This window comes from Acipenser ruthenus, chromosome 30 (assembly GCF_902713425.1).
Source record: "Acipenser ruthenus chromosome 30, fAciRut3.2 maternal haplotype, whole genome shotgun sequence".
Lineage (NCBI taxonomy): Eukaryota > Metazoa > Chordata > Actinopteri > Acipenseriformes > Acipenseridae > Acipenser > Acipenser ruthenus.
In genome coordinates this window covers 7,323,184-7,336,287 of record NC_081218.1, presented here as the reverse complement: position 1 = coordinate 7,336,287, position 13,104 = coordinate 7,323,184, and the positions used below count along the sequence as shown (strand labels likewise).

General features: G+C 42.6%; 1 protein-coding gene across 3 annotated transcripts in view; it reads right to left on the bottom strand.

Annotated features, from left to right (window-relative positions):
- The window catches only part of LOC117432797 (membrane-associated guanylate kinase, WW and PDZ domain-containing protein 3), a 135,206-nt gene extending 124,773 nt beyond the window's left edge, over positions 1–10,433 (bottom strand). For 2 of the 3 annotated variants that reach the window (XM_059004736.1, XM_059004737.1), the window contains exon 1: positions 9,224–10,433. In XM_059004736.1, the coding sequence (XP_058860719.1) occupies positions 9,224–9,530 (307 nt within the window). In that variant the 5' untranslated portion in view covers positions 9,531–10,433. The remainder of the gene's footprint in view (positions 1–9,223) is intronic. The other variant, XM_059004733.1, reaches the window with a different exon arrangement.
- Positions 10,434–13,104: the final 2,671 nt, after the last annotated feature.

The following is a 13,104-nucleotide window of genomic DNA, read 5'->3' as shown; positions in this document are numbered from 1 at the left end:
TGCTGCAGGAAGCCTTGGAGAAGGCAAGGGAAAGCTGCCATATTGACCAATACAAGATTCATCCCACTGCTGCTGCTGTTTACTTCCACTGACAGAGAAATACAGCTTCAGTGTGAATATCAGGGACAGGATACAGGGACAGCTGGCTATTCATCTGACTGAAAAGGAAAATCTGTGGATGGCTTACAGATTTAGCTTTTGCTTGCTGGTATGATCTTAATAGTCAAGGAGGAAGTAAAATGTCTAAGACATACAAATGGCAACATCGTAGATGAAGAGATAAAATAGCAAATATATTAAATGTTTCGTTTTTACAAAAGAGGATACAGACAACATGCCCCACATGTTGACCTGTTCCTATCCAGTTTTAAATAACTTTAGCATAATAGAGGCAGAAGTGTTAAAGGGACTAGGAGCTCTTAAAATAAAAATCCCCTGGGCTGGATGAGCTCCTCCCAATAGTACTCAAAGAAACGAAAGAAGTTATTTACAAACCGCTAACCAAGATCATGCAACAGTCTCTTGACATAGGGGTTGTACCGACAGACTGGACTGGATTGCAAATGTAATGCCAATGCACAAACAGGGAGACAAAATCGAATCAGGTAACTACAGACCAATAAGCCTGACTTCTATTATATGGAAACTATAGTAAGATCCAAAATGGAAAATTACCTATATGGAAACAGTATCCTGGGAGACAGTCAGCATGGTTTTAGGAAAGGGAGATCGTGTCTAACTAACCTGCTTGATTTTGAGGATGCAACATCAACAATGGATAATTGCAAAGCATATGACATGGTTTATTTAGATTTCCAGAAAGCTTGTGACAAAGTCCTGCATAAAAGATTAATTCTCAAACTGAACGTAGTAGGGATTCAAAGAAATGCATACACATGGATTAGGAAGTGGTTAACATGTAGAAAACAAAGTACCGATTAGAGTAGAAACCTCAAAATGGAGCGAGGTAAGCACTGGGGTACCACAGGGATCAGTATTAGGTCCTCTGCTATTCCTAATCTACATTAATGATTTAGATTCTGGTATAGTAAGCAAATAGGAGGAGTGGCAAACACTGTTGAAGCAGCAAAGGTCATTCAAAATGATCTACACAGCATTCAGAACTGGGCAGACACATGGCAAATGGCATTTAATAGAGAAGACTATTGCACGCAGGTAATACAAATGTGCATTATAAATATCATATGGGAGATACTGAAATTGAAGAAGGGATCTATGAAAAAGACCTAGAGTTTATGTTGACTCAGAAATGTCTTCATTGGGGCTCCCGAGTGGCGCATCCAGTAAAGGTGCTCCACGTGGAGTGCAGGATGTGCTCTATAGTCTGGACGTCGCAAGTTCGAGTCCAGGCTATTCCACAACCGACTATGGATGGGAGCTCCTAGGGGGCGGCGCACAATTGGCCGAGCGTCGCCCGGAGGGAGGGAGGGTTAGGTCGGCCAGGGTGTCCTCGGCTCACCGCGCACCAGCGACCCCTGTAGTCTGGCCGGGCGCCTGCGGGCTTGCCGGTAACCTGCCCGAGAGCTGCGTTGTCCTCCGACGCTGTAGCTCTTGGGTGAATGCATGGTGAGTCTGCAGTGTGAAAAAAAAGCAGTCGGCTGATGGCACATGTTTCGGAGGACAGCGTGTGTTCGTCTTCGCCCTCCCAAGTCAGCGCAGGGGTGGTAGTGGTGAGCTGAGCTTCAAATAATAACTGGCCATTCCAAATTGGGAGAAAATATTAAATAATTGGCAACGACTACATTTATATAAAAAAAAAAGAAATGTCTTCATCTAGACAATGTGGGGAAGATATAAAGAAAAGGCCAACAAAATCCTTGGCTATAGTGAAAAGTGCTGAATTCAAATCAAGAGAAGTAATGTTGAAACTGTACAATGCATTAGTAAAACTTCATCTAGAATATTGTGTTCAGTTCTGGTCACCTTGTTACAAAAAAGATATTGCTGCTCTAGAAAGAGTGCAAAGAAGAGCGACCAGAATTATTCCTGGATTAAAAGGCTTGTCATATTGTGATAGAGAGAGAAAGGATTGATGCTGTAAATCTCCCTCCCAACCAGAAAGGGCGCTGTGTGAAGGGGGAAGGTATGCTGCCTCCTAGATGTGCCACCTTGATGGTAGGTGGAAACCGGAAGGTAACCATATTAGGAGGGGGCACGTAGTTGCAAGTACTCAGGACGACTCCATTGCAGTTAGCTGCGGGGCAGCCCTCTATTGGAGAAACCATGGCGACACGCTGATTGCAGGGAGGAGTTTTCTGGGTACAAAGGGGAAGCAGCTACGTCAGTACCTCCCCTTGCACGGAGAAAGTAAGCGACCGGCCGGAGCTGATGTTTTCTGTTTGTTACGTGTTTTGTTTTGTGTCTTTGACAGAGGAGCAGGAGGACGGGAGGCTGTAGCCACGGAGCCAGCATAAACCCCAGAGCACGCCCCTCACCGCACAGCACAACACAGCACAGCGCACGCACCACGATCCCCGGAGGAGAAGAGCACATTTTCGTGCACGGAGGATTGTGGTTTAAGGAGTGTCTTTTTGTTTACCTTTTTGAGCCTAGACCCTGTTTTGTTTTGCCCCGATACCATCGCTGGTAGTGGGGTGTATTTTGCAGTTTGGATTACTTTTGGATATTTCTGTTTGTTTACAATTAAAAAGAGTATTTGTTTTGGGAGAATCTTTTGCACTGCACCATTCATCATGTCACACATATGCAGACAGGCTAAATTAATTTAATCTGTTCAGTCTTGAACAAAAGAAGACTATGCGGCGATCGGATTCAAGCATTCAATATTCTAAAAGGTATTGACAATGTTGACAAGGGACTTTTTTCGACCTGAAAAAAGAAACAAGGACCAGGGGTCAGAAATGAAGATTAGATAAAGGGGCATTCAGAACAGAAAATAGGAGGCACTTCTTTACACAGAGAATTGTGGGAGTCTGGAACCAACTCTCCAGTAATGTTGTTGAAGCTGACACCCTGGGATCCTTCAAGAAGCTGCATGATGAGATTCTGGGATCAATAAGCTACTAATAAGCAAACGAGCAAGATGGGCCAAATGGCCTCCTCTCGTTTGTAAGTTTAGTTTTAGGATTTCAAAGTGAATCAGAAACACAATAAAAGGTTGCATTTTTACATTTGAATGAATAGTTCGCCTGCAACGTTACAGACACTTGATAGGGTTTTTCTATTAGTCAGGTGGCCGGATTTTGTAGCTTTGACAAATGCTACAAATGCTACAAAAACTGACAAACTGCTCATAGACCCTCCATTACACCATAAGAAACTGTGTTGTATGTTATTATTATTAGTATTTATTTATTTATTAGCAGATGCCCTTATCCAGGGTGACTTACAATTGTTACAAGATATCACACTATTTTTACATACAGTTACCCATTTATACAGCTGGGTTTTTACTGGAGCAATCTATGCTGATGATGCTCAGATTTTCCTCTCCTTCCCCACCTCTGACTCCACCATCCCCTCTGCACGCACTTGCCATTTCTTCCTGAGTAACATACGAAGAATCCAACCCTTCCTCTCCAACTATGCCACCCAGCTCCTGGTCCAGGCCCTGGTACTCTTCCGCCTAAACTACTGCAACTCCCTCCTGGCTGGCCTCCCTGCATCCGCCACCCGTCCGCTCCAGCTCATCCACAACTCCGCTGCTCGCCTGGTGTTCTCTCTGCCTCGCTTCTCCCACGCAACTCCACTGACTCCCAATCACTGCTCGCTCCACTGGCTCCCGATCACCGCTCGCATTCAGTTTTAGACTCTTGTACTCGCCTACAGATGCCTTGACCAGACTGCAGCTACCTCCAGACCCTCATCTCTCCCTACACCCCCACTCTACCTCCGCTCCTCCTGCACTAGAAGACTAGCTCTACCTCCTCTATGCTCCCCTGCCTCCAGAGCCCGTTCCTTCTCCGCCCTCGCCCCGCAGTGGTGGAATTACCTTCCTACAGATTTCAGCACTGCCCAGTCCCTGACCACCTTCCGACACCTCCTCAAGACTCACCTCTTCAGACAGCACCTGTAGAACTCCTCTTTTTCCCTCTGGACACTATCACTCTTCCTTAATGCGCTTTACTTGCTCTTATCTGCTCCCGATTTTACTGCATTTAATCCTGTAGTTTAGAGTACTGTAATCTGTCAAGTGTTATTTAATCTGTAGTATTTTGTATTTAATTATATCCTGATGTAACTATCACTGACACTTATCTGCTCCGTTAATGAATCGTATTTTGTCATATACTTGTACTTGCTAGAACCAAAGTCATTGTATTTTATCTTGCTCTTAATTGTATTAATACTTGTACTGTGATTCTTGAAATGTATTTTTGCTTACGACTGTAAGTCGCCCTGGACAAAGGCGTCTGCTAAGAAATAAATAATAGGTAAAGTACCTTGCTCAAGGGTACAGCAGCAGTGTCCCCCACCTGGGATTGAACCCACGACCCTCCGGTCAAGAGGCCAGAGCCCTAACCACTACTCCACACTGCTGCTGTTATGAAAGCAATTATTATGGTTTCAAGGTGAGAGGCAGATAGCTGTCATCATGAAAGTAAGTTCACAGGTGTCCTTGTAATACAATTTGAAAAATGCACAAGATTAGAAAGCAAACTGCTTATTTTTGTATTAAGTAGAAACACTTAATTTACATGAGACAGGAATCCTGACAGTAAACCCCATGCAGAAAGCCAAGGAAGACGAGAGAAGACTGTGTGTCTACACTTCCATTGGTAGTGATTCTGAAACAAAACTAAACTACAATAGCTTTCGGGTATCCATAGACTGATTGGCCTATTACAGTTTCTTTTTGGCATCTTAACTAGCTGGCTCAGCCTCTGTGATGTTGGTTTCTATAGTGTCTGGTATTTTTGGGCACTTAATGTTCCGCAGTCATCTGGGAGAAAACACCTGCCCCAGACATTCTAATTAGACCTCATTACAAGCCGTGAGATTTCTTTCCAAGAAGCCACATAGCAGAGCATGGACAGGGTTAACTTTCACTCAGCATAAGATTACACAATGTTTGAGGCACTCACTAAACTAAAGCTCAAAATTAGCTGTATACTCGCTGAATGTTCAACGCACACTTGCAAAACGTTCCTTAGCCTTCAGAAGCGTATTTGGGATGCTTTGTTAATAGTGTATGGTTCACCACGTGCAAATTATAATCTCTAAAATTAGGGAAAACCACAAAAACATCAAGTTATACCTGCAATTAATTCAGCACACTGACTGAAAATACATGCCTGTCGATCCCCAAATAAAAATGTTTCCTCTGCAGATCATTAATCTTTAAAGGTTTAGGGATGTTGGCCTATGATGTGGGTCAAGTTATATAGTCCTATTTAAAATAGCATACTGTAGCACCCTCTTAAATCTATGCATGCTTCATGAACGGTCTACTGTTGCTGTTGTCGATCATGGAATTGACTTCGCCATGAATGAAGTTATCCATTGACTTCGCCATGAACAATCTGCCTGGAATATTTATTCAAGGGTGTAATTAGGTACTTAAGTGGGGAGATTCATTTAAATGGCTAAAATTACAATAGTTAAAAAATGACAAATGATAGCCATTGTGTTGCTGAGAACATACACTCTAGATTGCATGGGAGACACTTACAGAGCACACAGAATAATAAACAGAGCTGCTCTTGTTTGTTTTCATCATTTACTTTGTTTATGTATCTGAAGCTAGAAACTATAATGGTTGTCATAGAATGGAGGGATGCTCTTAAAATACTGAACAACTCTGATACTGATCATTAATAACATTAATAAAAAAATACATTGTGCTCAGGAGAGGATGCCTTTTATCTGTTTGTTTACCATAAACATTCCGGATGGCTTTAGAAACATTGTAAGCTATCAATTTCCTCTAAATTTGCTGGAGTAAAAAAGTGCACCTTGTGTAAAAGTCGCCCCCCCCCCCCCCCCCCCCGGAGATTCGGGTATCTATAAAAGCAAAACAAAATCCATTAAATCTTAGTTATTTCAAATTATAACAATTAAACACCCTTGTTATGGAAAGGCCAAAACACTGCCAGTAATCTCCACTGTGGGAGCAATCCAGCCTCAGCACACAGGTGAGCAACACTGACAAAACCCTATACTATACCAATCCAGCCTCAGCACGAAGGTGAGCAACACTGACAAAACCCTATACTATACCAATCCAGCCTCAGCACACAGGTGAGCAACACTGACAAAACCCTATACTATACCAATCCAGCCTCAGCACACAGGTGAGCAACACTGACAAAACCCTATACTATACCAATCCAGCCTCAGCACGAAGGTGATCAACACTGACAAAACCCTATACTATACCAATCCAGCCTCAGCACGAAGGTGATCAACACTGACAAAACCCTATACTATACCAATCCAGCCTCAGCACGAAGGTGAGCAACACTGACACAACCCTATACTATACCAATCCAGCCTCAGCACACAGGTGAGCAACACTGACAAAACCCTATACTATACCAATCCAGCCTCAGCACACAGGTGAGCAACACTGACAAAACCCTATACTATACCAATCCAGCCTCAGCACGAAGGTGATCAACACTGACAAAACCCTATACTATACCAATCCAGCCTCAGCACGAAGGTGAGCAACACTGACAAAACCCTATACTATACCAATCCAGCCTCAGCACACAGGTGAGCAACACTGACAAAACCCTATACTATACCAATCCAGCCTCAGCACACAGGTGAGCAACACTGACAAAACCCTATACTATACCAATCCAGCCTCAGCACACAGGTGATCAACACTGACAAAACCCTATACTATACCAATCCAGCCTCAGCACGAAGGTGATCAACACTGACAAAACCCTATACTATACCAATCCAGCCTCAGCACGAAGGTGATCAACACTGACAAAACCCTATACTATACCAATCCAGCCTCAGCACGAAGGTGATCAACACTGACAAAACCCTATACTATACCAATCCAGCCTCAGCACGAAGGTGAGCAACACTGACAAAACCCTATACTATACCAATCCAGCCTCAGCACACAGGTGAGCAACACTGACAAAACCCTATACTATACCAATCCAGCCTCAGCACGAAGGTGAGCAACACTGACAAAACCCTATACTATACCAATCCAGCCTCAGCACGAAGGTGAGCAACACTGACAAAACCCTATACTATACCAATCCAGCCTCAGCACGAAGGTGAGCAACACTGACAAAACCCTATACTATACCAATCCAGCCTCTGCACACAGGTGAGCAACACTAACAAAACCTTATACTATACCAATCCAGCCTCAGCACACAGGTGAGCAACACTGACAAGGAACAGACAAACCCTTGTACTATATCAAACTGAATCGCTGCATGAGACGCAGCTATAAACTGTTATAATATTAATATTAAAATATATATATATATATATATATATATATATATATATATATATATATATATATACACACACAGTGCCGTGAAAAAGTATTTGCCCCCTGTCTGATTTTCTGCATATTTGCACATTTTTCACATTGTATTTGGTCAGACTTTTTTGTGGGTTGTAGTAGTATATAGAGGGAGTCAGAGAAAAAATGACACCAAAGTTTGGTGCTTCTTTGATTTGTTTGGTGTGCAAGGTAATCAAACATACAATCTTCAGGTCTGAAAAAGTTATTGCCCCCCCTGCCCTAGTTAACTCAACCCAATTAAAGGGATAATTAGGGTCAGCTGTTTGAGTACTTTGGTTAACAACCAGGCCTGATTTGGGCCAGCCCTGCCCAATATAAATCTGACTAACTTTGGCCCGTACTATCAGAGTGAAGTTGTCAGCACACAGGTTCTAGAGGCACATCATGCCATGAACAAAAGAAATTCCTGAAGACCAAAGGCTCTGGGGCTCCACCGAACCACAGTCAGAGCCATATTGTCCAAATGGAGAAAGTTCGGGACAGTAGTGAATCTTCCCAGGAGTGGCCGCCCTGCCAAAATCTCTCCAAGAGCAAGGCGTAAAATTGTCCAGGAAGTCACAAAGAACCCTAGAACAACATCCAGGGATCTGCAGGCCTCTCTCACCACGGCTAAGGTCAGTGTTCATGACTCCACCATCAGAAAGACACTGGGCAAAAATGGGATTCCACAGTAAGAACCTCATACCAACGGTCAAGCATGGTGGTGGTAGTGTCATGGTTTGGGGATGCTTTGCTGAATCAGGACCTGGACGCCGCCATCATTGAAGGAACCATGAATTCTGCTCTGTATCAGAGAATTCTACAGGAGAATGTCAGGCCACCTGTCCATGAGCTGAAGCTGAAGCGCAGCTGGGTCATGCAGCAAGACAATGATCCGAAACACACAAGCAAGTCTACATCAGAATGGTTGAAGAACAAGAAATCTAAAGTTTTGGAATGGCCTAGTCAAAGTCCAGACCTAAACCCCATTGAGATGTGGCAGGACCTCAAACGAGCAGTTCATGCTCAAACCCACAAATGTCACTGAGTTGAAGCAGTTCTGCATGGAGGAGTGGGCCAGAATTCCTCCACGGGGCTGTTAGAGACAAATCAATAACTACAGGAAGCGTTTGGTTGCAGTTATTGTTGCTAAAGGTGGCGTAACCAGTTATTGAGTCTAAGGGGGCGATTACTTTTTCACATGGGGGCAGGGTGTTGCATAACTTTCTTTAATAAATAAATGAAATATGTTATTTGTTCACTCAGGGTCCCTTTTATCTAATATTAGGTTTTGGTTGAAGATCTGATAACATTTAGTGTCAAAAATATGCACAAATGCAGAAAATCAGACAGGGGGCAAATACTTTTTCACAGCACTGGATAGATAGATAGATAGATTATAACTGGGACAACACAGTGCCAACTGACTAACCATTTACAAAACAATGGCAGGCGAAGGTGAAGCAGTTAGACAGGATAAACGAGATTGGTTCTTACAGTCTGCCAAAAACAAAAACACAGCCCAACCTAACATGAAGGCTAAATCCCCAGTGACCAATATTCTGGCACAATTTATTTTATTGCTGTAACTCTTAAGCGTGGAACCCTCCTGCACTGTTAACTGTGCTCGATTTGTGTTGCAAAGGCCATGTAAACTGCAATTCGGGCGTGAAGATGACACACAGTAATGCACACCACCCTTAGGTAACAACATAGCTGTATTTTTGTAGAAACATTATTAAACTTCATTACCTGGTCTCACGGTCTTCAGCCGGATGGGTTCCCGAAAGTGTCGTATCACAGCAAGCGTGTCCCGGTTGGTGAGTCCGCTGACCGGCGTTCCATTCACCTCTAACAGAACATCCCCGGGGGTCGGTGGCTTACCGGAGTGGCACACGACCGCATCCTCTTTAATCTGCCCCAGGTAAGGAAACTCGCCCCGCTCTGCTCCCCCGTGGATTTCCACCACAGAACTGAATTCTCCACCATTTCCCCAGGACAACGCGCACTCCTGTACCTTGTTAGACCAATGCTTTTTCTTTTTTAGCGTTTTCGACATTACTATACTCCTCCTTTTAAAACAAAACTACAGTTACGCACACCAATTAGAAACACGAGAGATTATCGCGCTGTACACGGCTTCTGAAATGAAAGACCACAGAAGGGTCAGAAGTTCCATTCCAAAGGCTTAGTAACCAAAACACGCACATCTATGTGTCAATGTCAGCCGCTGCCCGGGCGAAAGACGCCCTTTACTTAAATGTTGAAAAATGCATATATTCAGATATTTTATATGGTGTTGTTGACTACCAAAATCAACACTAAAAATAATAATAATAAAAGCGGTCAAGTTTGTGAGATAGTGGAAATGTTTTAATTCCAGCAGCAGGAAATATTTCTGCCGAGAAGAGCATCAGAATGGACTCGGATTACCCTCGAACCTTGCCTCTCTCGCCGTCGATGATCAAGGTGAATCGATCAGGACATGTTCTTCCCGCTGACAAAACCCAGCCAGGAGATGTATCGTATCTGCAGTATTTATCAATCTGAGCCCAAGCACCTGTCAACTACAAAGCAAAGGGAAACCTATGCGGTATATCAATGCTCGTTAAGTTTCTCCAGTAGTCTGATCAGTAAGCATCTGTTTGCTAACTTGACCGCAGCTACACTCAGGAACTACTTAAAAAAACACCTTGAAGTAAGAAATCCTTGACTTCCTGCACAATTCCACTTCGCTGTTTTGTAATTAATTGCAAATCTTCAGCCTTTCAAGCAATTCTTTGTTTCTTCTGGTGAACCTGCATTTCACGTTGGTTTTGTCGCCGCCTCTCACAGCTGCACCGCTGACGCCGCGTTGTAACCTGCGCAATTTCACAACACAAAATCATTCCAGAACTTTTTTTTTGTCAATTTCACGTTATTAGTTTCACTGGAGGAAAATGAGGCGCGGCAGAATGCTACTGACTCATACCAATCAGGAAAAAGAACGGGAGAAAAAACACTGGGGACTAACCAATAGAAAAAGCAGCTGGGCGGGTCTTCCGTGGAAGAGATGTTACCTTGTAACACAAACTGATAATGCAGTTAACCCCTTCTTCACCATCATTCCTGCACGTCTGTTTTCTTTACTGTATTCTAATATGATTCGGTTTATTGTTACAGTGAAAGCACGATATTTACTGATGTATGTGTCACTCTGAGTAATTAATGGATCGTGGGTTTTAATAAAATATATATTTTGACACAAAAAAACAACCCAAGCACGTAATCAATTTCAAATAACACAATAAAAGAAATCAATGCTAAAGGACACAGTATTTACGACAAAACCACATTTCCCAAGAAACATGTTCACTGTTAGCTACAGTAATGCAGCACGTCACAGGTCACGTGTCAAATGGGTCATCTGATTGCAGGGACATGTAACAACTCAAACATGTATTGTGTGTGATTCTTTTATTTATAATGCGGAGGACGCTGCTGCAGCAGCAAGGCTCAGGTGCACATTTACACACGGACAAGTTAATACTTCCACGCTTCAGGGGATCTGCGCAGATTTGTGTTTGGGTAACATAGCTAACTGGGGATTTGATGGTTGCAAATGTAATAGAGGGATGGGGTTGGGATGGTGAACTGCAGTGTAAGCTAAACAGTCAAAATGCACATACATTGCCGTACACCTTTATAAGTGTATGCCCTTTACTATTCACATTAAAACAGGGTGCAGCGCGGTAGCTCTTTCCATTGGGAAAGTAGAATGTCATGGCCTTGTCTGACCTGATATGAAAGCTGAAATTGGAAGAAGTTCTCAAATGATTTCCCCTCCAACACAACATCATTTACCTGCACTTAGCTTTCCTTGAACAGTACCTCACACACAAACCAATGTATTGACAGTAATGGCCTTCAGGGGGTACTATATCATTAGATTGAAAACATTAGAGGTTGTTTTTTTCTTTTCTTTTTCAAGACTAATAAATGTGCGCCCCGGCCTAGTATTTATTATTTTTTTTTATGATTTTGTTTTGCAGAAACCTTGAGGTTTGAATTGAAGATTCTATTAGCATCTGATGATCTTCGACTGTATAAACACAAATTGCATCATCACTTTGCATTATGAAAATAAAGCCTATTACATAGCATATGTCTGTGTTAAACTATCTTCTTACATGCTGGAATGAGCGTATAGTTCTACTAGGGTCTCTTTGTAATTTCTTATTTGGGCAGTTTCTTTCAGGAAACAGGTAAGTTAAACAGCAATAGGCTTACATGCCACCAAACACTTTAAAACAAGTTAATACTGGATGGATATTGTGATCATAGTTTTGCAGCAGTAATGGTTAAACAAGCTTAGTCAAGTCTGGTACGTGAAGGGGTTAAAACGCTGTGTCTACATTTGCAAGTGTTCTTTTCTCCAGTTATAGTGATACTGTTATTCCATTGCTTTTTAGTACCCTGTCCATGAAGCCTGCAAACAAGCACCAGGAATGAAAGCAGGTCATCTTGTCCATCTTATTAGGCTATTGTTTGCCTGTATCCTCTCCAAAGCCAAAATTAGAGCTTCACATGCCAGAGAATGCACTAACAGCTCAGCTTCACATGTCAGATTGCACTATCATCTCAGCTTCACATCTCAGCTTCACATGTCAGATTGCACTATCATCTCAGCTTCACATCTCAGCTTCACATGTCAGATTGCACTACCATCTCATCTTCACATCTCAGCTTCACATGTCAGATTACACTACCATCTCAGCTTCACATCTCAGCTTCACATGTCAGATTGCACTACCATCTCAGCTTCACATCTCAGCTTCACATGTCAGATTGCACTACCATCTCAGCTTCACATCTCAGCTTCACATGTCAGATTGCACTAACATCTCAGCTTCACATCTCAGCTTCACATGTCAGATTGCACTACCATCTCAGCTTCACATCTCAGCTTCACATGTCAGATTACACTAACATCTCAGCTTCATATGTCAGATTGCACTAACATCTCAGCTTCACATCTCAGAGATTGCACAAACATCTCAGCCTCACATGCCAGTCGTTACTGCATATTTTGCATTGTTAGCCTTGTGCAGGGGATCCAGAGATTATTCAGAGCAGGCATGTACATACCTCTGAGCCAACCTTTCAGAATGCATAATAATCAGAACAGTGAGTAAACTGGAGGTCTGAGCACTTGTGTTGTAGCATGCCATCTAGTGGTTGTAGCCAGAAGAGTAATCATTTTAATAAAGGTCTCAATTTCTTTCAAAGTAGGATGCTCTCAGTAGGCTGTGGATGTATTTTTAGTTTAATGAGGACCATGACATTTTTCATCCCAGTACGAAATACATAAAAAGTAAGACAAATATCCACAAGTGTACAGCAAAGTGGTCTACATTTCTATTTGTCACTTTGGCAAAAATATGTTTGCCGGAAGCACTATCTTTTTATACAGTGTACCTGCGCCAGTAAGATCAAAGTCAAGGCAGCTGTTACTGGAAAGAGACAAGTATAGAATGAAAATATTTACACCAGGCTCCAATAGTGCTCCAACAAGTACTGGGACTGATGAATAAAGGCAGAATGACTGTGTGTCATCTGCATATCATGATATCCTTGAATAGGTAAATCATGCC